This window comes from Gigantopelta aegis, chromosome 4 (assembly GCF_016097555.1).
Source record: "Gigantopelta aegis isolate Gae_Host chromosome 4, Gae_host_genome, whole genome shotgun sequence".
Classification (NCBI taxonomy): Eukaryota; Metazoa; Mollusca; class Gastropoda; order Neomphalida; family Peltospiridae; genus Gigantopelta; species Gigantopelta aegis.
The window spans coordinates 67,043,255-67,069,942 of record NC_054702.1 but is presented as its reverse complement, the minus strand read 5'-3'; the positions used below and the strand labels follow the sequence as shown (position 1 = coordinate 67,069,942).

General features: G+C 34.6%; 1 protein-coding gene across 5 annotated transcripts in view; it reads left to right on the top strand.

Annotated features, from left to right (window-relative positions):
- Positions 1-26,243, top strand: part of LOC121370968 (protein mono-ADP-ribosyltransferase PARP4-like) — a 78,908-nt gene extending 52,665 nt beyond the window's left edge. For 2 of the 5 annotated variants that reach the window (XM_041496533.1, XM_041496534.1), the window contains exons 29-38: positions 1,194-1,275; positions 4,869-4,969; positions 7,032-7,086; positions 11,288-11,593; positions 14,582-14,680; positions 16,990-17,064; positions 18,699-18,761; positions 19,581-19,640; positions 21,213-21,263; positions 25,727-26,243. In XM_041496533.1, coding sequence (XP_041352467.1) covers positions 1,194-1,275; positions 4,869-4,969; positions 7,032-7,086; positions 11,288-11,593; positions 14,582-14,680; positions 16,990-17,064; positions 18,699-18,761; positions 19,581-19,640; positions 21,213-21,263; positions 25,727-25,869 — 1,035 coding nt within the window. In that variant the 3' untranslated portion in view covers positions 25,870-26,243. Of the gene's footprint in view, positions 1-1,193; positions 1,276-4,868; positions 4,970-7,031; positions 7,087-11,287; positions 11,594-14,581; positions 14,681-16,989; positions 17,065-17,874; positions 17,966-18,698; positions 18,762-19,580; positions 19,641-21,212; positions 21,264-25,726 lie in introns of those variants that run through there. The other 3 variants (XR_005957761.1, XM_041496535.1, XM_041496536.1) reach the window with 3 other exon arrangements.
- Positions 26,244-26,688: the final 445 nt, after the last annotated feature.

The following is a 26,688-nucleotide window of genomic DNA, read 5'->3' as shown; positions in this document are numbered from 1 at the left end:
ACTGATGCCATTTTATTACTGTTACAAATCTGTTTTCAAAACCAATCTGCAATTGGCTAGTTATTTGTTTTGGGTTTTTTTCCCATCAAAACCAGTGTCCTCGACTGGTATATCAAAAGCATTGGTATATGCTGTCCTGTTCATGGGAAAGTACACATAAAAGGTCCCTTGCTGTTAATGAAAATATGAAGTTTCCTGTGAAGACTGAATCAGAATGTCAAAAAGTTTGACATCGAATAGCCGATGATTAATAAATCAATATGTTCTAGTGGTGTCATGTTATACTGATGCCATTTTAAAACTTACAACATCTGTTTTTTAATAGGGGCGAGGCGTAGCCTAGTGGTACAGCGCTCGCTTGATGCGAGGTCGGTTTGGTGTCAATCCCCGTTAGTGGGTCCATTGCGCTATTTCTCGCTCCAGCCAGTGCACCACAACTTGTACATCAAAGGCTGTGGTATGTGCTATCCTGTCTATGGGATGGTGCATATAAAAGATCCCTTGCTGTTAATCGAAAAGAGTAGCCCATGAAGTGGTGACAGCAGGTTTCCTCTCTCAATATCTGTGTGGTCCTTAACCATATGTCAGACGCCATATAACCGTAAATAAAATGTGTTGAGTGCGTCATTAAATAAAACTTTTCCTTCCTTCCTGTTTTTGAAACCAATCTGCAATAACTGGCTAATAGCTGGTCATTATCATTACAATAAATGTGTATATACCCTTGTCTTCATTGTTAGGGCTTGTAACAAATATGTAGATTTTTCATAAAAGAAAGGCATAATTATTAATAGCTCATTTTAAAATAATGATCTAAAAACATATGCTTTTAAAACGGGTGTTGATGAAAACAGAATCTTAAATGGAAAAGTTTTTAAACTTCAGGGCTAGCTCTGGCACTTGTCAATTTCACCATTTGCGAATTTTAAAAACAATTGGCGAATTTTATTTTAATTTGGAAAAATAATTTCATGTAATAATTCACTATATTTCTGCAATTTTTTAAGTTTAATGGATAATGTGGCATCATTTTCTGCACACCCAGAGCTAACCCAGAAATTTAATGGTTTTGTTTTTTGCATTAGCTGGCAGAATCTATTGGCTGTACCTTTTACAGACTTGGATCTTAAATGAAAATGTTTTAAAAATTTAATGCCTATAGTGTCACTAATGTTTTTTGGTGTTTCTATTAGCTGGCAGAATCCATTGGCCATTCATTACACAACCTTGGACATGAGGACAAAGCGATATCTGTGTGCCAAGCCGCATTTGATGGTAAGTACTACAGTCAAATCCACTTAATTGGATGTCGGATTATTGTATATTTCGGATATTTGAATATGTTTGTCCTGCACGGAACCATTTGCCATTATGACAATACAAAATCCAACGGTTAATTGGATGTGTTTTTTAACGTGTTTTCGGATATTTGAATATAAAATTATCCTTGCCGAATGGCAATTGCATGTAAAACATAGGAAAGTTTGTGTTACTTGATGTGTTTTTGTAAAATTTATAATCGTACGTAATACCATACTATCGTACATGCAGAAATGAATACTTTTAATTTTATTTAATTTCATTGTTAAAAAAAAAGAAAAAGACTTACAACAAACTTGTTTTCTTGTTTCTTAAATTATTTCGGATGACTCGTTATTAATCAATACATTTCCTAATTACATCGTAATTAATCCATGAACTCTGAGATTCATCTCAAATGTGACCCAATGGCCGAGACAATGCAGGACAATCAAGGATCAAAGTCGGTCATTCCCACCTTGTTGGCGGCCACGTGCGTTTCGTAAGCAGGCATCCCTTAATCTCATGTCGGCCACTTTTGAAGCAGTGTATGTTTAATCCATAAATAAACACTTGTCAGATATTTTTCTCTATGAATTGTCGGTGACAGTAACAAACAAAAGCCGTTTGCTACTAGTGTTATTTTTAGCGGGATCTTTTGATCACATGATTTTTCCTCTGCAGCTCACAATGTGAGGCCCCATTTGGGGTGACCGATTATGGTGATTACTGTTTAAATTGTTAAATGCCGACAAAAGGTAAGTTGTAGGAGATTTTCTTAGCAAGTTGGATTAATCATCTTTTGGCTATAAATATTGACAAGAACTTTTTTTTTTCACAATGTCAACATGGCAAATAAACGGAAACGAAACGATTTATCTTTGGCTCAGAAATACGACGAGATATGTGCCCAGTATCTCGCCAATGCTAACCCAGAACGAAAAAGACAGAGAACGGGAAAAGCAGCCAATGTGGAGAAGGCCTTATCAGAATGGTTTTCCGTCGCCAGACAAAAAGACATTCCAATATCGGGCCCAATATTAGCGTTTGTGTTTGTGTTTTTCCTTCTGTTACATTGAATAACGGCCTTTCACTTATTTGACTTTGGCCAGTCTAGTTTACCTGTCAAATCAGTTACAAATGCACACAGATAATAGTCAGATAGACGTCCTGGTAAAATACAGAACATGGAAATGACTACTTATTCAAGATTATATTGGGTGGTGGGGGTGGGGTCTTGTTGCACTTGATTTACAAATGTACAAAGAATTTAATAACGGCCGTTTAATTATCAAGAAGTTAATAACGGCCTTTTAATTATTTGACTGTGGCCAGTCTAATTGAGCTTCCGGTGGTTTTATCTAGGTCATTAGATGTTTAGTCACTTCTACTTCTAGGCGTACAAACGGCATTAACTGTTGCCTCTTGTATTTATCAAGTTTATAGACAAACTTGATAATGATAACAGAGTCACAATATGGAACTTGGAATTGGTATTTTATTAACACAAAATACTTACCGGTTTTTGACGAAAATTCCACATGTCATGAGGCCCAAATTGGGAGAATCGTAATTAGGGTTTGCATAAATCAACAAGAGATCTTAATTGGGTATATCGTATGTCGAAACTGTACCTTCGGTTTATTGAATATGCCGCTTATTTGAATATATTTTTGTTGCACGAGGCACATCCAAATAAGCGGATTTGACTGTATTAATGAAATTGTAAACTGTAAGTTTTTGTGATTATAAAAATACTGACTCAAAACAGTTTTAAAAATTGTGCAATGCAGTCATAAAATTATTTACATATTATATAATGTTAATACAATGAAACCCTCAAAACTGGACTGTCAGTAAACCAGAATTCCATTAAAACCAGATGTTTTTAATCTATTGGTACAAAACAGAACCTCTCTAACCAGGTACACCTTATAAACCAGACTTTTTAGAGGAGTTTCTGTCTGTGTATGTAAGGTGTATAGTTTTTATATCAACTGAATTGTGCTCACTGTTAATAGATGCTCTGTGTATGTCACATTTCTACCCTTTATATGATCACTATACAAACTGAAGACAGTAATGTGTGTGTTGTTTAGCACTAAACTTTTACAAGTGATCAATTTTCACCATCTTTTTTTCTTTTCTAGATGCAGAAACGTAATGTTTTAATGCTCCTGTATGAATAAATGTTTATGCTCCCTGTAACCATTTTATTAAATAAACGCAGAAATGTTCAATGTATACTTGGGGCAGGAGTTAGATCAGGCGATAGGGCGCTCATCTGAGGTGAATGGTTCTTAGGATCGAAGCCCCTAGGCAGACTCATTAGGTTTCTTCACATCCCAGCCAGGGCCCCATGATTGGTAAATCAAAAGCCATGGTATGTGCTGCCCTGTCTTTGGGAAAGTACACATAAAAGATTCTTAACTATTAATGGAAAATGGTTACTGGGTTTGTCTAAAGACTAAATGTACATCAGAATTATCATATGTTTGACATCCTGTAGCTCATGTTTAATTAATCAATGTGCTTACATTGTAATTAAGTGCTGTTGTTAAACAAATCAAACTTTCATTGGATACTGTTTTGAGAAATAACCAACCTGAGCTGCCTGGCAATTATTTTACGAGGGATATAAATTTGATAATAACTGGTGCCGAGTTTGTTATTCTATTTATTACCTGAGCTATTGTTTCTCTAAAACCTTTATTTTCAACACGCATGCACATACATGTATAGGAACGATATAAACCACTTTACGCAGTGTTCTGAGTATTACTATAACTTTGTAATTTAATAACATTCATAGATAATTTTCAAAAACAAAAGTTCTCTTTATTCTGGTACAAAATCTATAATGAATTGCATTAAAATGACATTCTGTTATAAAGTTATACACCAAAAACAGACAGCCGTAAACGCAAACTCGTTAAAACTACATGACGTCATTGTGTGTGTTTGCCAAATCGTGATAACATCATATTTAGTACCGACACGGTTTGTAAGCGTCAAATCGTCCAATAGTATTGTTCGTTAGACCAATGCATGATAATTTTTCAGTGAGAAATTATGATTTTTATTTCCCCCGTTATGAGTGCCTGCTGGGGTAATAAAAAGTGTTTAATCATTGGCTAATGGATGTCAAACATTTGATAATTTTGACATATAATTTTAGAAAGGAAACCAGCTACATTTTTTCCATTTTCCATTCTACTTATTTTCATGCTTATATCCAATTAAGGTTCAAGTACACTGTTCTGGGCACTCACCTCAGCTATTTGGTCTGTCTATCCAGGACAGTGGGTTAGTTTTTAGTGAATAGAGATCTTTTATAAGCTTCATCCCACAGACAGGATAGCACATACCACAGCCTTTGATATACCAGTCGTGTGGTGCTCTGGCTGGAATGAGAAGTAGCCCAAGGGGCCTACCGGTGGGGATCGATCCTAGAGCGACCATGCATAAGATGTGCTCCTTACCGCTGGGCTACATCGCGCCACCTCCGTGAAGAAGTGAGATGACAAGCATATAACAGTGTACCCTTTATTATCATTTTGATTTTTCAGCAGCTGTTGCTGAGCTAGATACTCTAAGTGAGGAAAGCTACATGGTGAAAACGAAGAGCTTGAACAATTTGGCTAAATTTCTTTCTGAATTAAAGGAGATGGTAATGAGTGTATTCAAGTTCTTTACATAAAACAAGAAAGAAATGTGTCTATAAAAACTTATATTAAACGGCTATTAATGCCAAGTAAAGATAATCTACCTGTTACATAAGACAGTTGAGGCAATTGCAATTGCCTGATGAAGGCAGCGTGATGTTGTCGAAATGTTGGGTACACACGTTTACAAAATGTGTCTATAAAAAATTATATTAAACAGCTATTAATCCCAAGTAAAGATAATCTACCTGTTACATAAGACAGTTAAGGGAATTGCAATTGCCTGATGAAGGCAGCGTGATGATGTCGAAATGTTGGGTATATTGGTATATTGATGAAATCTTGAAATGTTTTTATTGTAAGTGACTCTACAAGTGTTAAGCTTAGCCTACCCAGAGGCAATTAAATGCATTCCAGAGTCTTACATTTTTAATTGATACCCCATAGACATGTTTGGAATGAATGGGTATTAGTAGTCCTGAAGGTGTGAAGATCAGTTATTTGCTGCACCTTGTCGCTATTGGTAAAAATATCCCTTTGATATAATATGGCAGGTGACTGCTGGTTACAGGTAGCTGCTAGCACAGAAGAAGTTTGTTTTGTTTAATGATACCACTAGAGCACATTGATTATTAATCATCAGCTATTGGATGTCAAACAGTTGGTAATTCAGACATATAGTCTTAGAAAGGACACCCACTACATTTTTCCATTAGTAGTAAGGGATCTTTTATATGCACCATTCTACAGACAGGATAGCACATACCACAGCGTTTGATATACCAGTCGTAGTGCAGTGGCTGGATCGAGAAATAGCCCAATGGGCCAACCGATGGGGATCGATCCCAAACCGATCGTGCATCATGCAGGCACTTTACCACTGGACTATGTCCTGTCCCCCCGCTAGGATAGATTTGAATGTATACTGATGGAAATAAATAAAATACAAATACAATCTTTATTGCAACCATTGTATGAGTACACTGGTTAAGGGGACAGGTTCCCATTTAACAAAAGAAAGAGAAAGCAAACATATGAACCAGTTATAACAACAGTAAACAACAGAGATTTAATACACATATCTGCAGCAATATGCCACACAGACATAAATTTACATACACGTGTACGCACGCACAAGCACACACACATTTACATTCATATACATGTTCACATGCGCACGCACACACACACACACACATACGCACACAGACGGATGCACACAGGCTCACAAGACACACATGATAAGATAACAATATAGTTACTGTATAGATCTGCCAAACAGCTATATACAAAATACTGAACCAACTCCTTTGACTCTAGTAAGAGGCATGCAGAGGGTTTTTAAAAAATCTTTTTGCTATTAATTCATATATGAATTTTGATACTCATCGTGTGGTGAAATAAGGGAACATAAATAATCAAACAAAACATTGACTGTATTACTGACATTCAATCTCACATTGATTAATATATCCGTGTGTGTTCAGGTGTAACTACTCTTAGTAATGGATTTAATGTCATCTCAAATATCACGTGTTCCCTCCTTTCTTTCCATCATTGTAGATATTTATTTAATAACTTGATTTTGAAAAAAAGAAAGAAATGTTTTATTTAACGATGTACTCAACACATTGTATTTACGGTTATATGGCGTCAGATATATGGTTAAGGACCACACAGATATTGAGAGAGGAAACCAGCTGTTGCCACTTCATGGGCTACTCTTTTTCGATTAGCAGCAAGGGATCTTTTATATGCACTATCCCACAGACAGGGTAGTACATACCACAACCTTTGATATACCAGTCGTCGGGCACTGGCTGAAACGAGAAATGGCCCAATGGGCCCACCGACAGAGATCAATCTAACACACCGACCGCGCATCGAACGAGCGCTGTACCAGTGGGCTACATCTCGCCCCAACTTGATTTGGAGCTTAAAATGTGTGTATATGCATGACTGTACAGATTATATTGTACCTTACTCTTCTTCTTTTTTTCCCATCATATTTAATTGTTTTATGTTTAAACATAATGTAATATAATTTTCCTTTTTTTATATCAACAGCAGAGTACAGAAGAAAGTGAAGATGAGAGTGAAGAAGACAGTTCTTCAATGTTGGGTAAGTGTTTGACTACTGTATATTTATTAAGTTATCTTAAAATTCAGCTCAATCCAAATAAGTGACATATTACTGACATAAAACTTTAACAAGGTTATTAAATCAAAAACTTAACAAAAAACCCAACAACATTAGCTTAAATTGTAGGATCAAATGAAATAATAATTTTGATAACTTTTGATGTTCATTGTTATGCAGCATACAAACAACTTAAATTTAGGAGAAAATTGCAGTAATGAGCCTGCTAACCAACAATTGTTATTTGCTATCCTTTTGGCTTAATCCATAGCATGTAACCATTGTTGTTAATTTGTACGGTTAATCACCATAAAAACAGTCGCAATTGTTTTCTTCGGAACAGTCTGTTGTACGTCTCTTTAAATTAATTAGCATCGTGAAATATTAGCGTCTTGTATGGCCCCACTAAATTCACTGACATTTTATACTGACCAGGGCTTCTAGATTATGGTAGCCCCACTCCCGTGGCTAGTGATACTCAATGTTGGGCTAGTAAATAACTACTATTGCCATGCCAGACAGGGCTTCTAGATTATGGTAGCCCCACTCCCGTGGCTAGTGATACTCAATGTTGGGCTAGTAAATAACTACTATTGCCATGCCAGACAGGGCTTCTAGATTATGGTAGCCCCACTCCCTTGGCTAGTGATACTCAATCGCTATGCCAGACAGGGCTTCTAGATTATGGTAGCCCCACTTCCGTGGCTAGTGATACTCAATGTTGGGCTAGTAAATAACTACTATTGCCATGCCAGACAGGGCTTCTAGATTATGGTAGCCCCACTCCCGTGGCTAGTGATACTCAATGTTGGGCTAGTAAATAACTACTATTGCCATGCCAGACAGGGCTTCTAGATTATGGTAGCCCCACTCCCGTGGCTAGTGATACTCAATGTTGGGCTAGTAAATAACTACTATTGCCATGCCAGACAGGGCTTCTAGATTATGGTAGCCCCACTCCCGTGGCTAGTGATACTCAATGTTGGGCTAGTAAATAACTACTATTGCCATGCCAGACAGGGCTTCTAGATTATGGTAGCCCCACTCCCGTGGCTAGTGATACTCAATGTTGGGCTAGTAAATAACTACTATTGCCATGCCAGACAGGGCTTCTAGATTATGGTAGCCCCACTCCCGTGGCTAGTGATACTCAATGTTGGGCTAGTAAATAACTACTATTGCCATGCCAGACAGGGCTTCTAGATTATGGTAGCCCCACTCCCATGGCTAGTGATACTCAATGTTGGGCTAGTAAATAACTACTATTGCTATGCCCGACAGCTATAGTGATTTTTTTTGGGGGGGGGGGGGGGTCAAATGTTGCATTTAAGTCTATTTTGTAAATATAAATATCCTGCCCCCACCCGAACCCCCCATTGTTAGTGTTTTAAAGCTCTTTAGGTAACATATCTGATTATTACTATTATTTAGTAAAATTGTATCAACTTAAAGTAAAGTAGGGCTGGTGAATTTTTAATTGTGGCTAGTAAATTTTTAAAAATCACTGAACCCATGGCTAGTGGATTTTATACAAATTCTAGAAACCCTGTACTAGATAAAAGTTTATGCTCGCTAACATTTGCTGATTTACAGTATTTAATGTTTTAGGAACCCAATTGTAATTGTTACATTTATTATTCTTACTGTTCGATTTGATTATACATCTCAGTAATTGCTGGATCAAAACACCCTTCACCTATTTATGGTTGGTGGGGGTCTACAGTATCTACAAGGTACCAAAAGGTAGGTCTCATGCAAACTTCTTTTTTCAGGAAACAAATTTAATGCTTTAAATAATTAAAACCCCTTCACCAAGATGCATGAAATGTGGATGGAATATAGTGTCTTATGTTGTCTAAATGATGTAAAAAAAATGAGAGGGGGTTGTACATGTTTGCATATAGCAACTACCTTGAATTACACCAGCCATATGTATATAATACATTAATTTTTGCAGTTTCTTCTTTATTTGAAAACTTGGGTCAATCTACATCGGTGAGTCCATTGGCCTATTTTTCGTTCCAGCCAGTGCACCTTGACCGTTATATCAAAAACCGTGGTATGTGTTATCCTGTCTGTGGGATGGTGCATATATAAGATCCTTTGCTACTAATGAAAAAATATAGCGGCTTTCCTCTCTAAGACATCGTGTCAAAATTACCAAATGTTCAACATCCAATAACCGATGATTAATAAATCAATCTGCTCTAGTGGAATGAATGAATGAATGAATGTTTAACGACACCCCAGCACGCAAAATACATCGGCTATTGGATGTCATACTATGGTAAAAAGTGCTCTAGTGGTGTCATTATTAAACAAAACAAACAAATAAACTTTTTATTTTAAAATTTCTCTTCAGACTCATTAGTGCTATGATTAAAAATGTGTTGGCTCATAAAGAAAATACTACAACTTAGACTCTTTTGCTGCTAATAAAAAGGAGTAGCCTATATGGTATGTCAACAGCAGATTCCTCTTTCATTATTTGTGGTCCGTAACCATATCTCTAATGCCATTTAACTGTAAATAAAAAGGTGTTGTGTGTGTCCTTAAAGGGACAGACCCTAGTTTCAGCCCATGAAAATGCACACTAACTACACTTTTTTTTCCAAAAAAAATACAGTTTAAAAATGAGGGTGCACATTATACATAACAATAAAAATTTCTTTTAAAAATGTCCAGCCATCACCCATAAAAAAATTGTCCATCAGTAGTTTACAGGTTATTGATGGTGTTCATTACAACGAAATGCTAAAACACCTTTAAAAATCGCTTTTCACTTGTGATGGTTGTAATAAATGTAAAATAAATATACAAAAGCATCCATTCCTTGCCAAAAAGTGCACAAAAATAGACCGTAAATATTTTTAATTTCCATGAGATTTAATTTGGCCATTTCCGTCAAACCAGAGATATACGACACTGTAAAATTAGAAATCTTGCGCATTCACGTTAGACATGAGAACCAAATGTAATATGCTATATTTTTGTTTTCATTTATTTATTAGTCATTTACAGTGTATGGGTATATACTTTTGTCTTGATTTATGCATGTGTGATATGTAAGTACGCAAGTACTAGCCCATGTTTTGTGTGATATGTAGGTGTATGTACGCAAGTACCTAACTTAAGTTTTGTTTCTTGAATATACCGCTGCTTTTGCTTTCAGTTAATTTTGATGACAGGTGGAAAACGGTACATCTTGTATTCACCATTGATTGTGTGGTTTAAAAAAACCGGTGCACATTATATTGTGGTGCATGTTTTTATTTCTTGTGGGGGGTGCGCATTATACATTGGTGCGCATAATACATGGGAAAATATGGTAGTTAATCTACAAACCTGTAACACATTTGGTTAAAGTTACAATTGGGTGAAACCTGAGTCTGTGACTTTGACATGGTGAAATACCCTCTAAAAATAGACTAAAACTTGACTGCATAACTGTTACTTCTCAGACACGCGTGCGTTTTTAAAAATACAAGAAATGTATTTTGTGATATTAAAAACACCGGGATGACCAAAAACACTTCGAATGTATGGAAATGGATAATCTAAACAAAAAACTCAAAGTAAAGTATGATTTCAGTTATCAAAAAGGGCTCTAATAGTCAAAACTATGCATTAGTGTTTAAAAACTAGAGTATGTCCCTTTTAATAAAACATTTTTTGCTTCCTTTCACAATTCTCCAAAAGATTTGATTCGTTAAAGCTCATTGTAGTCATTTTGGATTTAATTTTTTACCCATTTACATGTAAGCAGGCTTTTCTCAAAGTCTAATCTGTAAAGTTATGTAATTTTTGATCAGATATGAAAACAGACCTCACTCATTAAGAGAAGATAGTTTACGGATGTTGCTGTCTGGTTAGAAACTACAAGGTTGCCATGCATCAGCAATGGCATAAAACAAAATCACAATTATTCAATTTTACCCTTCTTTTTTTTTTTCTCTCTTCTTACCACTAGTCATCCATGAGTAGTATATCAAATATGATGTGTTTTCCTCTATCTGGGAAAGTGGCATTTTTCTTTTTAAACTCTGCCAACAGGACAATAGTCTTGAGCAGCAGCAGTAGTAGCACAGATTTTGGCTGAGGAGTAATTGCCATACTAGCACTAGCTTAAGCCACAAGTCACAGTTACCATCAAATGTCTGACAACAGTGTTCCTTTCCTGCAGTCGAAGATGATGCGAGACATGTGATTCTTACAACACTAACAGGAAAATCTATCGGCTTTGATTTGACTCCTTTCAACACCATCGCTGATTTCAAAGCAAAGATCCAAGATGCTGAAGGAATTCCACCCGACCAGCAGCGACTGGTGTTTGGGGGCAAACTGCTCGACAATGATGACGGAACTCTGGCTGACTATAGCATTACTGATTATTCCACAGTGTTCCTAGTTTTAAGGTTGAGAGGAGGACCAGCAGAGCAAGGACCAGGATATCAAGGAGCAGACAACAAGTCTAAAGAACATGAAGAAGGTACATCAAGTTGTGTAATCATAAATGTTTGGTAACATAATCAGATAACTTCTACCACAGTTCACTTCAAGGTGTTTAACGTGCACATTCAGAGCAAGCTGTTATAGCATACGACTGTCATGGGGACTGGTTCTGACTACCGCCATGCAACTCTTCCATCTAGGACAGGATCTTCTGCCACCACTAATATGATGCCAGTTTAAGTTATGGAATGTCATCACAATCGACCTGACATATTTTATTCCTTCAGAAAATGGACGGGATATATCGCTCAAAGTTACCTAAGGTGCAATAGGACACTGGATCTATCACCCTTTGCTTTCTTTTATTTTGCTGTGACATATAGTTCGTCCAATAGGGAACACTTTTTTCATACTATGAAATTTACTGCAAATTATTTATTTCTGAGCTGATGGATTTGTAAATTGCACACAAAAATAGTAGTTTTGTGTTATTTCCAAAACATGTTTACTTTTCTACTTACGTCAAACCAAACTGAAGTTATTTACAAATTTTTTTTTTTTAAATTCTAGAATTATGTGACGGACTATAGATTGTCTTATAGCTATTCCAGAAAATTATTTTCCTGTAATATTATGGCATGCTGCATGTTATGAAAATGTATGTTATTGTTGAATGTATGTTATTATTGAATACTTTGCGAAACACAAAATTGAATGCTAAATGCATGTACATCTATTACATACAGCTTGTAATTCAAGGGAGACAACTATTCAGATACAGATATGCTAGGCCTATATTTTAAAAGCTGTCTTAGCGCTATGAAATCATAAAACCGTCTTTAGCTATGACATCACTATGGCATGTACTGTAGTGACATCATAGCCTACGATGGTTTTATGATTTTATAGCACTAAGATAGTTTTGAAAATCCCTAACCTTATAGCCATGCAGTATTGTAGAAATGTAATAATTTGGATACTTCATAGAAAAAACATATCATCTAGGTTAATGAAGTTTCACCATATCTGCAGGATAATTAACCACAGTAATCAGCAATGTCGTGGATATTACCGCAGTGTTTTCTCCTTTTTTTTCAACATTTATTTTGCCATAGAAATTTAAATTTATTTTGCCAAAAATGGCATGTTCACAGCACATAGTACCAATACAGCTTTAATAAAATTGATTCACACGCAGATTTATTACAATCACTATATTTCTTTATAAGAAAGAGCAGGCCATAGGATTTCAAATTTCATGGGAAATACTTTTTCGTTTCTGTGCCTTGTGATCATGGGAACCTATCAGAAACTGTTTTTAAAAAATAATTATATATTATTTTTGTTGAATAGTCGTACTCGATATAATAATCATGGGGGGGGGGGGGGGGGGGGGAATTTGATTCTGTGATTTTACACACTACCTATATGGTACCAATAATGATAGATTTCGTGAAATCCGAAAGCCTGAAAGAGATGAGCATACATGTACCAAACACAGAGTGTTTTGGATATAATCTACAATCCAACAGTTTATTTTTTGACAACTTACAAATATTCATAAAGATGCTGTTTGTTACGTTATGCACATTACATTGTCATCTTGATATATTCATAGTATGTATTGGTAATTATTTTAGACATTTGCAGGAAGAAAAATCATCATGTACAAGATAATATGCATATGGATAAAGGAAAGAATGTTGTATATGGTGTAACCTTTTTAAGGATGTTTATTATGTTGTCCAGTTTTCACAGACACAGCCATTCTTTCAGTATATTGAGCCCTATAATCACCTTGTTGCCATACATAACCTTACCACGAAAGTAAGGAAAATACATCAAAAGCAGACTCATTTGCTAAAACAAAGGAAATGAAATGTAAAAACATTTATTACATTCCCACAGACAGGAAAGTACATAGTCTAGTTAGACCACGGTTTTTGACCAGTTATGGTGCACTAGTTGGAACAAGAAAAACCAGCAATCAGTTAAATGGATACACTTAGGTGGTTCGATCCTGCGACGCAAGTACCTCAAGCGAGTATTCGACTGACTGAGATAAATCCCACCCCAAATATTATGATGAAATTGTTATTAGAATAAAATTTTACTGAACTTTCAAAAAATGTTTACTCAGAAAACGAAAACTGCTATACATTGTTGTTGTTTTGTTGTTGTTGTGTTGTACAAAACCGACGTTGAGTGGGTACAAGTTTATAATTTTTACTCACATATATTCACTTATATTTATTATAAATACACAAAATAAAGTTCATATTTGAATTGGTAAGTATTATTTTCATGGGTTTTTCAGATTTTTTTGACATTTTAAATCAGTTAATGTTGATTAAAATTAGGCAAAAAAAAAAAGTTGTGTTTACTTAAGGGCACTTGTGGCCAGCTGTCCAGTATTTATTTTCATTATTCCCAATAAAAGTGGTTTTCTGACCAGAATTAAAAAAAGAAAAAGAACTATGACTCATATCCCAATATTTGGTGATTTTTGTTGTTGGTAAAACTATCAAATTTATTATCAAATTATCAGTCACAATCAGTTGTTGATTCCTTAAAATGACGTGACTTGCCACCATTGTTGTCAAGCTAAAAAACTTAATGAAAACCACTTTTTTAACTCAAAATTGTAAGGTATTTTTCATTGAAAAACGAAATACAAAAGCAGTCATACTGTCAGTCAAACTATTTCCTGTCTGATAAAAATAATTTCTGGTGAGTGCCTTATGCTAAACGGTGGGAAATATGAATTGGGGAATGCACTGTATAGAGTATGCAGTATTTCGGGCAAGATATCTCGCCTGCAGTAGCCAGAAGGTTTTTTTTTAAAAGAATAATAAAAAATATTATTTTCCTTTTTAAATTTGTTTAATGTTTACTAATTACTCTTAGAATAAAGTAACTAGCAGAGTTAAGAACTAAGGTAACCGTTATATTATTCTGTCTCAGTGTTATGTTAAATGCATCTGTCAGTTGTAGTATGTTATTATATTTCATTTTCTCATTCCAGATGACGGCAACATGGAATTGGAATCAGAAGATGAGTCGGAAGAGGAATCAGACGAGAGAGAGGAATCTGCTGAATGGCTGGCCAGGATTTCATTGTTTGGTAGTAATGTCATAATTGGACATTTTCTCTCTTACATTTAGCTTAACACATGGCTTTGCATCTCTTTTTCTATAGCAAATTGCTAGTATATCTTCGCAGGCTTTTTGCCAGAAAATAATTTGAGGGTACATGCTAAAAACAAAACAGACCACAAGTGCCCTACTAGGTAGTTATGGACTTAAAATCATTCGGAATTGGACACTATTGTATTATGTTTTTATCCACAGCTTTTTAAAAAAAGTTTGTTTGTTTTTTTGACATAATATATAAGTTGGATTTTTAATTTAATCATATTCATATTCAGTGTACTTACCTTTGTTTGACACCAAATAGCCATTGTGTATTTTTATGACCTAATTCATAATTTGATTGGTTTAAAGATTATGGTAATCATACAGGATAGAACAGTCTTGTGCTTAGAGCATGCAGCTAAAATTATGATGAGTTATTCAACTCATTTCTGTGGAAAATTCTTAAAATTAATTAAAAAATTAATAATAATTAAAAAAATATATATATATATATACAGTAGAATCTTGTTTGATCGATCTCAGAAGGGTCGAACACACCACAACGCTCGAACCAAAAACAAAGTCCTGAATTTTTTGTTTGATAAACCCTTATATTAACTGCTGATGGGTCAGACACGTCCAGTGTCGACTATAAGCTTTTGCTCAAACTAAATTATCGATCCCATCTGTGTTAACAGCTATATTTCCCTCGAACTGTTAATCCATCAAATATCAGATGGTAAACCACCAACAGGACCAGCAATTGCTGCACTTGCGCAGTTGGTTATTACAACCTTCGGGTTAATTATTTAGGCATAACAAACTATAGATGAATTGGGGAATTGCAACAACAGCCATGCAATCCTTTTGTTACCACACTTGTCATGTTGTTTGTTAAGCAGCTATCGGTAATGATCTTTCATGTACAGATCGTGGTGTGGTAACTGTGAGATGAACCATGATATCAATCAAACAATTAGTGCACAAACAGACCTCAGCATAAAGTGTTACTTTGAACACAACTACATTGCTGGAAAGTGGACAGTGCTATTTTGGCATTTTTTTTGTTAAAATATTCAAAAAATTTAGTAATAAATTCATGTAAATACAGATTACGAATTTGCCATTTATTTATATTATTTCAGTGCATTTACATGTATTACATAATTTGTATCTAATTCCAACTTTCTAACTGATGTTACGGAAATGTCCGATGTTGACCGAATGGTTTGGTCAAACTACCCAATGGGTCGAACACTTTCTTGAGCACCGACGAGGTTCGAGCCAACAGGATTCAACTGTGTGTATATATACATATACATTATTATTATTAATTTTGTCTGTAAAGTTTAAATATTATGATTTAATACATATTTAAAAAAATAACTCTTTTATCCAAAAATGTTAGAACACAAACAAAAAATGTAAACATTACAGTATTACACTTACAGGTTACGTTATCATCATTTGTGGTTTGTGTACCTAAGACAAATTTATATAAATCTTATAAATTAATATTCAGTTTTTACTATAATGAAGAACAGTAGTGTGGTACTTATTTAAAATCATCATAACAATGCTATAAACATGGTATTTCCACTAATCATAAGTAAAACCTCATTACTGTCATCGTGTGAAATATACCAGAATTATACCCCTTTCTGTGAGTAACTTTATGTCAAACACAACATTTATTAATTGTACAAAAATAATCCCTTGAAGTGTACTCTTGTTCCCAACAAACATAACTATATAATAACACACCATTTTATAAACTCCATGTACTTTTTAAACTATATCCATAATTCTCACTTCGGCAGTTTTAAACAGTCGGGACAATTCGGTCTGTCACATTGTCGGAAACCGAAATTAGCCGAAGTTTTCCGAATGAAAAAAAAAAAGGCGGAGTAACTTCCCTTATGTTATTTTAGTGAAAGTAGATAACAAAATGTTTATGATTACAAAAATGTTATCTACCGGGAGGATTTTTCTACTGTGCAGGTAGTAAAGAATCACAGTAGATACTTGTAGATATATAGACATTATTATCCGAGCTTGTGTGTCATACTGATTTTACAAAACTCTTGTCAGGATTCATGTATTACCCTTGCTCTCACTCGGGGCAATACAAAAATCCTGACACTCGTTTTGTAAAATCAGTACAACACACAAGCTAGGATAATAATCTCTATATATCTACAAGTATCTACTGTGATTCTGCATTTTAGGTTTACCTTTTCCATCACAATATTAGGTATTATTTTTGCTGATTTATATATTTCAATATTATATTTATAGATTCAGATAAAAAATCCAAGAGATTGAGATCAAGGTCAAGGTCAAGATCAAGATCAAGAGAGTTAATTAAAACAGGTAAAAAGCAATTTATGCTTTTATATTTTTTAAAGATTATAATTCAAGTTGTTGACCAAGATGATTGCCAAAAGAAATGAAACTATTTCAGTTTCTATTGATGTTTCCTATGTCCATTGTATAATAAGAACCTATTAAAGTACATTAACTGTACTCAACACAATTTAACACAGCCCTTGATGTCTGAATAATACACTTTAGGTGCCCTTATCTAGTTACATATTAATGGTTTCTTTTCATGAGTGAAGATGGTAAAACAAGATGGCCACCAAATGATCATTATTTTCATTGTCAAGATGTATTATAATAATGATGTAATACTTTTAGTAATTCTATAATATTAAGGCATGAAAATATGTGTTGGGAATATAAAAAATCGCATTTCATTGTTAAAGAAATGAGGGACGACTAACTTAAAGTCATTTGTTCAGTGTGACAACCTACCACTACTGAATACTTCATGAAACACTACTGCTAAATACTGTAAATGGTGAAATTAATGCGAGCAGGATATTAATGTGAAAAATGTAACCAATGTAGAGGTGAAATAATTACTTGGTGCATTTTATTTTTAACATATATACTGCCAGCTAATAAACCAATGTTAGCATCAACTGGTTTAACTGTCAAAACAAATGTGCACTTCTTTTGTTTAATTAGTGTGACAACTTATATTTTCTGATGATAAATACATCAATGTGTCATTAAACACTTAGTTTTTTCTAATGTTACTGTGTGAAATGGGCCATAGCATCAATACCTCTCAGTGAAAAAAAATGATCTTGTAATAAAAGGTTATTTTGTATTTAGGAAAGGACATCTAACATGCCCAATGCATCTGTCCGCTGTTGCTATTTCTCGCTCCAGCCATTGCACCACAACTGGTACATCAAAGGCTGTGGTATGTGTTATCCTATCTGTGGGATGGGGCATATAAAAGATCCCTTGCTGCTAATCGAAAAGAGTAGCCCATGAAGTGGTGGCAACTGTTTTCCTCTCAATATCTGTGTTGTCCTTAACCATATGTCCGACGCCATATATCCATAAATAAAATGTGTTGAGTGTGTCATCAAATAAAACATTTCCTTCCTGTCTGCTGTTGAAGTATGTTATTAGTCCCCAACTGGTCCAACTGAAGGGGCTATAGGTTTCCATCCGTCTGTCCAACCGTCCATCTGTATTTCTGTCTGTCTGTCTGTCCGTCAGTCATTCTGTCCCATATGTAATTTTTCAGATGGTTTTTTTTAGAATGCCTTAGAATGCCTTGAAATATTAGCTGAAACTTTGTGTATAGCTTTATTATGTATTGTTACAGCTCAAGTTTGACTTTCATAGCGATTTACCCATTCTTGACGGAGTTATGGCTCTTGAACTTAGGCGACGTGAAAATTTGTTTTCCAGACTTTTTTTTCGGAAGACCATGAGATGTTGAGGTGAAATTTTGTATATAGCTTTATCATTTGCTGTTACTGATCAGATTTAACTTTCATGGTGATTTTAACCACTTCACAGATTGTATGGCCTATGAATTCAGGAGATACAAAAAGTTTTGTTGGGTCAGGTATGGGACATGTATTGCTTCAGCAGTACTCTCAGAATGCTTGTTATTTTTCATTTTCTCATTCCATATGAAGACGGAAGGGAAGAGGAATCAGAAGAGGTATCTGAAGAGGAGATGGGGTTTTCATTCTTTGGAGGTAAAGTCATAAAGTACATTCTTGACAGTTTCCCCTTTCTTAAACTTAAAATTTCCCGTTACTTAAGTTTAGAAATTTCCATTTCTTAAATTTATCTTAACACATGGAATTGTATAATGTCTACATTATAAAATAACGATGATTTCAATAATGGACAACGACTTGTGGGGTTGAGAATTTGTTTATTCTTGTCGACATCAAGTCTCATAGCAGAATCACTTTGAATAGAAAGGATTAAATACAACCATGTCAATACCATCTCTTAACATACATAAATATTAATATGCATTATTCTAATTTACTTTCCATTATGCAGCTATTATGCAATACAATATTACATTTAATTTAATACACCTGGTGTCCAATACAATTTATAATTTCCATTTACACCTTTGTCAGACAACTGCATCAATTAATCAAACCTCTACACTTCATCTAACAAATCTCTAACGAGCTACTCTCGGCCTACTAAAATCCAGACCTACACGTAGCTCCCTACCTTTTATTTTAGAATGACCATCAAAATTGCGCCGAAATTCCTTCATCAAAATGTGCACTATTTCCCTTTTGGCTTAATCCTACGGGACATTCCAAATTCCATAGCACCACACCACCCTCCACCTGTTACTGACTACGGTCGGACTGCTGGTGCTCCCTTGCACCTGCCAGTGAATATAAAAGGCCATGGTATGTACTGTCCTGATTACTATGGTAAATGTGCTCAGGAATCCTTAAACAAAGATTCCTTTTTGTGTCTTTCATTAAACAAATATTTGTTACTTTTCATGATTTTATAAATCTTATGTTTGGCTTCAACAGGGGAGGAAGAACCAATGTCGACAGAACAAATGAAGATGCCATTTGATATATCTGAGATAGGTAAGAAATCATTTGTGATAATAAAAAATAGTTTTATAAAGTTTATAGTTGTATTTACCAGAAGCATTTAATAAAAATATTTATTACATACCCATTTAATCTTACTATAGTAATAAAGAAATAATATAGAAAGGCAGTATGTAATAAATATAGAACCACACACCAGTTGTTTTGCCATGTTATTTATTACACTCGTTTATAGTGCACAAGATTTATACCATTCGACTGCTGTGCGGTCTTGTGGTATAATATTCTTGCGAACTAAAAACTTTTGTAATAAATAACATGACAAAACAACTGGTACCAGTATGTGGTTTTGTCTATGTATTTTTAGTGTGTATAATTAGAAGATACACATATTCTCATTTCATTTTTGAGGTAGGTTATCGTTGATTTGTCATTTAAAACCGAACAATAGAGGATATTTCTTGATTAAAACAAGCTTTCGATGTGAAAATCACCATCATTTACATCAAACTTCATTTTCATATTTTACATCCAAATATTTTTATTTCTTTTTTGATAGTTCAAATCAAACTTCTCTTTCTTTGATTTTGATAGTTACGTCAAACTTCTTTTTTTTCTTCTTCTTTTTTTTTTTTTTTTTTTTCTTTTTTCTTTCTTTCTAGGTTATTTTTTTCCCAGTCATTTGGTATTTGGTGACAAAGTAGCTTCCACATACTCGTCTACAACATCAATTAGTGGCTAAATATACCGCAGCCGAATCACAGTGGTTTACTATGCAGTAACCGAATCATGTACTAGTGTCATTGGGAAATGGTTTATTATCTTGTCTTTAAGTACCTATGCTCAAAATCACAACCTCATATCCTCATCATGAAATGTTCTGAACATACTCACTCCCAAGAACAGAATTTTTTAAAAGACGTTTTGTATATGAAGGAGCTTAATTACACGTAGAGTCAGTTCAATAAGAATGTTATAAATGCACCTTCTGTAGACTTTAAAACAAAAATACCTACATGTACATCCAGTCATGTGTCAAAGGAAAGGAAGGAAAGAAATGTGTTATTTAATGACGCACTCAACACATTTTATTTACGGTTATATGACGTCAAACATACAGTTAAGGACCACACATATTGAGATAGAAAACCTGTTGTCGCCACTTCATGATCTACTCTTTTCGATTAGCAGCAAGGGATCTTTTATATACACCATCCTACAGCCAGGATAGTACATACCACAGCCTTTGTTACACCAGTTGTGGAGCACTGGCTGGAATGAGAAATAGCCCAGTGGGTCCACCGACGGGGATCGATCCTAAAGCGAATGCTTTACCACTTGGCTACATCCCGCCCCTCATGTGTCAAAGAGTCGCAAGGTTAGTTTATAACCTAAATTTAACATTGTGGTATACAAATATAGATTAACTTAGAAAATGCTATATGAGAGACCACCCGAGTTTGTAAAATATATTACATGAAGAATGTTAGATGCCTTTGAGGGAATCTTGTTTATGAATGTATATTAAATGTTGATATAGCTTAAAGAAGGCCTTATGCGAGACCAGTCTCTAAATGTACTAAATGTGTACCATCTTTTTATTAGATGAATCACAACTGAGATTGAAGTCATCCTTAGCAGACTTTCAATGGGATGGTAAGAAACAATTTATGCTGTTAAAATTATAAATAATTATAATTCAAGATATTGAACAAAATGGTTGCCGAAAGAGCAGCTTCACCCCCAATTTTTTCTGATTCACTTTAAAGGAATGCTTGCACAAGGCTTTTGGACTGGTATGCATATTCAACGATATATAATGCACATTATTGCTTAATATCAACAAATATATTGTTATATTTAATTAATAAAATGGTTAAATACGCCCTCTGGCGAGCTGGTGGTTACGTAATACTTAATTAGTCACGTCAGGAATTAGTCTTTGAACTGATGAAACAAACGTACCTGATTTTTGAGTGATGATGAAACAGACATGCATTGCATTTTCTGTAATAATATCCATCCCAGTAAGCCAGCAATAAGTATATATTATTTTTCAATACACAATAAACCACCATTGTCAAAGTGGTAGAAATAACAAATCATGTTTTGTCCAGTAACCTACGTCCTGAAATGATAATCGGGAGTGTTTTCTTAGTTAATTGGTCTATTGTGTAGTTGCCTCCACCTGTGATTCCTGATTGACAGGTATATATTTGGTTGGTAACCAGACAAGACAATTAATTATCGCCGTATAGACACAAAAATATGTATCGAGGTTATTAACATCACAGGGTGTGGTGAAATTACCTGACACCCCTAAAATGATAATGGACATTATCAGCCATCATGCTTTATTACGGTAAATAATTCTGTAAAACTCTTGATTTTTAAGTAGACTTTCCCATCTAAAATCACAGAACTGACCAATTGGATAGTCCTAAAGAAAAGTAAATTATTACATGGGTATCGTGAGCGGTCATGTTTGCTCCAACATAGCCTACTATAGTATGCTTTTTTTTCCTTTGGAATTTTAAGAGAGAAAAATACTATAACCCCATTTTGTTCTGTTAATGCAAATTGAAATACATTTAGTTGAATAGTTATCAAGTCGTTTATGTTGTTTTACAAGTCCGGTTGATCAAAGGGAAGCACCTTGTCATAAATTACTGTATTTGTTTATACTGTGCATACAGGAGATGGTAGAAGCTGACGTCACTTCATCCCATAATCGACCACCAGACAACTGAGCACATTGTGTATTGTCATCAGATTCTGACGAGTTCAGTTTATCTGTATTCCTTCTCGTCCACTTTCACGATAAAACAAAAGAGTCACCAATTGGGCTTGATGAACTGTTGAATCGCTCTACTCACAGTCCTATATTGGTGACAAGACGTTTTGTCACGAATCTTTTTTTCTCCCATCCCTAGCCATGCAAGACAGGCATATTCCATGACGTCAGCCCATGCGGAATAAATCAGTCTTGCATGACCACGTGACTTCTACTGTTTGAGCTGATATTAACATTGGGTGTCGTCATGTAGACGGCGAAATAACGCAAGAAATGCTTTTTATATTTCATAAAAACAAGGAAACTTGCTGTCATAATGAAATTATACTATCATTTTCGGTTTATACTTCTACATGTAGTATAAACCATTTTTGGGTACAATCTTTTCAATGGTTATGATTATTTTATTGTAAGATAAAAAATAAAAAATGTAGGTTTTCCATGTTTTCCCAAAATGCTTGTTTTTCATCTACTGGATGGGAGAAAAATAATCCTCCATTATATATTCATGTGGGACAGGGCTATTCCACCCTCGGGTACATAATATGAAGTCAGGGACTCGGCAAGCCTCGTCCCTGACAACAAATTATGTACCCTTGGGTGGAATAGCCCTCTCCCACATGGACACATATGAAGGATTCTTTTAGTCCCTGCATGGACATTCAGTACCTATACTCTCTAATGCAGGGTTGAAAAAAATCATGATTTTGTTTTTTTTAAATAAAAAAAATCTGATTTTTGTTTTTTTTAAATCGGATTTTAAAAATTTAAATCAGATTTATTTGATTTTGTTTTTTTTACTTTAATTTGGAGCTTCTGAATTGAATACTCGCTCCCTATTAAATACACGATTTGGAAGCTTCACTGCATTCTGAAAGGAAATACCTTGAACATCTAGAAATGAGGCAACGAAATAGTATTTTAATACTTTTATTGAACAAAAACAATGTGTTCTCAGTGTCGCAAACGGTATGTCCTTATGTGTTTACTTGCCAATGTCCAAAACAGTGTACCAAGTACTTAAACAGTAACTCAATAATCCCCTGAATGCAAGATGTGACTTCACGTGTCAGATTATCCGACACGTGAAGCCACATCTTTTCTATGCATTTTGGGGATTATTGAGTTAATGTTTAAGTACTTGGTGTTTAGCCAGGATGGCTATATAAGGTGATTTGACACGTGAAGTCAGTGACTTCAAGTCACATCTGTTAGATCTGACTGAGCATTCCCAAATTCGTCCAATTTACCACATTGAAGCAGAGTGGCTTCACTTGACACCTTCTGTTGTGTTGATCTCCCAGGGTCATCCCAATCATAGATTTGGGGGAATTGTTACTGATCAGTATAACTTGTTAGACTACATGGTGTTGAAATCTAATTGCAATTCAATTATAAATACATGTGTATGTAAAAATAATTATCTAGTGTAAGTAACAATTGATTTTAAATAACACTTCATTTTTTATACTGCAAGTTAATTGATAAATCACATGTTTACAAAATAATCAATAAAAATAAATGCATTAATCATAAAAATCAAATGAAACATAATAAAAATCAAAAAAATCAAAATGTATGATTTTTTGAATTTTTTTGCAGTGATTTAAATCATGATTTAATCAATGATTTAAATCAAACAACTCTGCTCTAATGTGTTATACCCTATCAACATGCCCTGGTTATCTAGTACATGCTTTATGTTGACTTTCTTTTGTTTGGTCTGTCTTATATACAGTGAAATCTCTCAAGACCGGACCCTCTATAAACTGGAATTCCCTCAAAACCGGACATTTTAAAAACCAGGACATAACTTAACCTCTCTAAATCGGATCCCTCTTAAAACCGGACATTTGGCTTGGTCCCAATGTTGTCCGGTTTGGAAGGGTTTCACTGTAGTTAATGTTGTATGAGAGATTTTAACTGCTTTGTTTTCCCTGAGGGTTCAAACATACTGTGAGGTCGGTAAGACTAGATTTTGTAAAAATAATCTTTTACTATATGTATAAGCTACAAGATTTTCTTTATTTCAATTATATTTTTACTTTTTAGGTTAAAATTATATTTGATGCTTCCATATGCAGTGACTGATTGAATATTTACGGTAAACCTTGAATATTCCACATTGTTCTTGCTGGGTGAAAGTTAAAGGAGGGCAGCTGCTCGGCACCGCACCCTTTAAAAGAAACAACCAAAAATCACCCAATAAACGAAAAGCCAAAAAAAAGGGGGGGGGGGGAGGAGGGGAAGAGTTTGGTTACCATATTGTTGTGTGTTGGTACACTTTGTGAAAAGACATACTCCTTATTTTGCCAACAAAAAAGTGCAAACAGGTTTATAAATACGAAATACAAGCAGACTCGTCTTTTAATTGAACCGAAGATGTTATCGGTTTTGCTGAACTGATCAAAGTTTTAATATTATTATTTTTAATAAAGATTTCAAGATATACGAAAAACAATAAAGATATTTATAAAGTGACCCCCTAATGTCGGATACATTTTTTGTTATTTCCATCATCATCGAATGAATCGATCGCTGTGATAAAATATTATCGCCAGCTGATAAAAAGTTTTGTTTTTGTAAAGGCAGTGTATTTGGCACCCAAGATAAATTATTTTAATGATAAACACTACCACTTCCGTTGTTTTTATAAGTGTTCATATCCCCCCAAAATGAAAAGTTTACAATATTTTATAAAGAACTGCTGCATAAACAGAATGACAGAAAGTAAAAATCATCAGTTACAACCAATTATATCTGCAACTGAGAACAAAATATCAGACGATAGTTAGTGGAAACAAAAGACAGAACGACCATTCTGATCACGAGATAAATTTGGCGCCAAATAAGTGAGGTTTTCTTTCAATCGGAGATTGCCGAATCCGTAAAAAAATAAAAATATTTTCATTACTCAAATAAAATATAACTTTTATTGTGTCTATTAAACATACAAATGGATACAGATATGGGACAAAATAGAGGCTGTTAAAAATACTATTAAATTACGTTACGGTAACTGTCGTACATGTTTCGTCAATTGCTTATTTCGTACACAACACAGGTTGTTTCCTTTGATGTCAAGTGTGCAGACTGATCGTTGTTTTTTTGTGTGGAAAAACGTGTGCATTTGGAAATAGCGGAGATAGAAAGAAAGAAATATTTAATTTAACGACACACTCAACTAGCGGAGATAGGTGCTGGAAAATAAAGAGGGGCGCACAAAAATAAAGGAGGGCGGAGAACGTGAAAGGAGGGCGGCGAAATGGAGCAGCGAGAACACTCCAGTAATAATATATGTATATATTGCTGTTTTTCCCAAAAGATTCATCAGATTCGGATTCTGAAGAAGATGAAGAACAGTCTTCTAGTGATGAAGTTGAGTGTCATTATGGTAACTTTTCTTTTGACTGTGGTAAGTTTCTTACTTCCATTCAGCTTTTTCTGTTGTTATGGACATTTCTGTGATAACATAGTTACATCTATCCACAAGTTAAACCACTTGAGTGTTACTAAAACTGATCTAGAAATTTAGGTTGTTGACCATTATAGGTATGCCCACTTATTAGCTAGTAAAGATAACAGCTGCTGCTTTTAATACTTTGTTTTGCTCAGTTTGTATTCTGTGAATAGGTATTTAATATATGCCTGTAGCTTGTTTGACAGTTCACTTTATTTATTAATGAGGGGCAGGACATAGACCAGTGGAAAAGTCTTCATCTGATGCTCGTCAGTGGGCCCATGCATTGAGACATTTCTTCAGGCCTTGACCTTAACATTTTTCAGTGGTAACCTGCTGGGCTACCAGGTTATGAAATCTGGTAGCTCTAAGTAAAAATTGATATCCCTATAATTTTAATTTTAAAAAATTTAAAAGAGAAAAAAAGAGAAATCATTTATTTATATTAAAGTATGGTGTTTAAGCATCTTGTTGATTGTGTAGTAACTGGATGTGCAAATTGTTTGTTTTTTAAAGCTAGTAGCCTGGCAGACTTGTGTTTAGACATTTGATAGCCAAAGTGAGAAATTGGTAGCCAAAACATCTCGGGCTACCACTAAGGTCGAGCCTTGTTTCTCATTCCAGCCAGGGCACCATGACTGATATATCAACGGTCATGGTATATGCTATCCTGTCTGTGGAATGGTGCACATAAAAGATCCCTTGCTACTAATAATATAGTGGGTACCCTCTAAGAAGATACGTCACAATTACCAAATGTTTGACATCCAGTAGCTGATGATTAATAAATCAATGTGCTCTAGTGGTGTCATTAAACAAAACAAACT